Source organism: Ceratina calcarata, unplaced genomic scaffold (assembly GCF_001652005.2).
Source record: "Ceratina calcarata isolate Rehan_Ccalc_2016 unplaced genomic scaffold, ASM165200v1 scaffold42.2, whole genome shotgun sequence".
In the NCBI taxonomy this organism is placed as follows: domain Eukaryota; kingdom Metazoa; phylum Arthropoda; class Insecta; order Hymenoptera; family Apidae; genus Ceratina; species Ceratina calcarata.
The window spans coordinates 26,682-27,880 of record NW_017165618.1 but is presented as its reverse complement, the minus strand read 5'-3'; the positions used below and the strand labels follow the sequence as shown (position 1 = coordinate 27,880).

General features: G+C 39.9%; 1 protein-coding gene across 1 annotated transcript in view; it reads right to left on the bottom strand.

Moving 5' to 3' along the window:
• Window positions 1–10: 10 nt before the first annotated feature.
• Window positions 11–1,199, bottom strand: part of LOC108626578 (uncharacterized) — a gene marked incomplete at its 3' end in the record, with an annotated part of 3,578 nt that continues 2,389 nt past the window's right edge. The window contains exons 2-4 of the mRNA XM_018027316.2: window positions 626–786; window positions 149–230; window positions 11–86 (exon numbers count right to left, since the gene is read on the bottom strand). Coding sequence (XP_017882805.2) covers window positions 11–86; window positions 149–230; window positions 626–786 — 319 coding nt within the window. The remainder of the gene's footprint in view (window positions 87–148; window positions 231–625; window positions 787–1,199) is intronic.

The following is a 1,199-nucleotide window of genomic DNA, read 5'->3' as shown; positions in this document are numbered from 1 at the left end:
AATAAATGACATATTTGTATATGTATAATTTTGTACCTAATTCTACGGGACCCATCGGTGGCAGGCTCGAATCCACGCTCATGGATCTTAAAAAAAAAGTAATTATAAAATAAAAATGAAAAAGATTGTCAGTGTAGCTTAGATGTACCTATGAAGATTTCTCGTGGCAGTCGACTTGCACCTGTGCCTGTGTCGCCTGTGGTCTTCCATGTAATCACCGTGTCTCACATCTGAAAAAAAGAATGTTGCATGAACTCTTATATAGAAACAATGGCAAAGCACTGAAACTTTAACAGTTTATATATATACATATGTACATATTTATGTGTATACATAATTGCTTCAAATACTGAACATTTTTATTAGATGTCTTAAACTTTTAGCAACGATGTTACAACTCATACAACGTTAAATAATGAAAAAAGAACCCGTTAGTCTAGCCTGGTTATCGTTGATCTAGAATTGCAAACGACGCGATCATCAGATGTGATCGGGTTCGCGGATCTAAAGTGTTCTTAAAAGAATCGAACGGCGGAACAATCGAAGTAGGTTTCCCCGTTCAAACAATTTCTTCCCGCGACTAATTTAGCGGCAGGGAGCCCCGGGAAAGGGCAATTAGCCTTACCGGAGAGAGGCGCGTAGACCGGAAACGGGGCGACGTAATCCGGTACCTCGTCCTCGTAGATCGGCTGATGATAGTGGCAACCGGCATTGTTCCCTCGCGCCGGTCCACAATACAACTCCTCCACGAAGCCCGGTGCATCGTACCCTGGCTCCCTCGAACACCTAAGTCAACGTCTCCTCGTTATTTAAATACGATTGCGAAAGGAAATCGAAGTATTATAGCTGTTCCAATTTCTGTTCACGTTGCAGTTTCTACTGCCTCGAAGAAGAAGAAAAAAAAACAGTGAGTAGAAATTGTGAGCGAATAGAAACTGGGACGTTTGCTAGTATCTCCTTTTAATATTAGAGTCGAGTTTGCAACGTTAAGAAATAAATAATAACGCTTTTTTTAATGCCACGGAATGAATTAGTGATCGCAAGAATAGTTTCGTGAAAAGAATGAAAGTATTCAAGCGTTCTCCCAACGCTCTTGATTAACGCTTTCGTTTTCATGCCTGTATGATTAACTCTAATTAACTCGAATGACTATTTAGGAGAAAGTCTAATAAAATACGATTCGACCAAACCATTGTAAG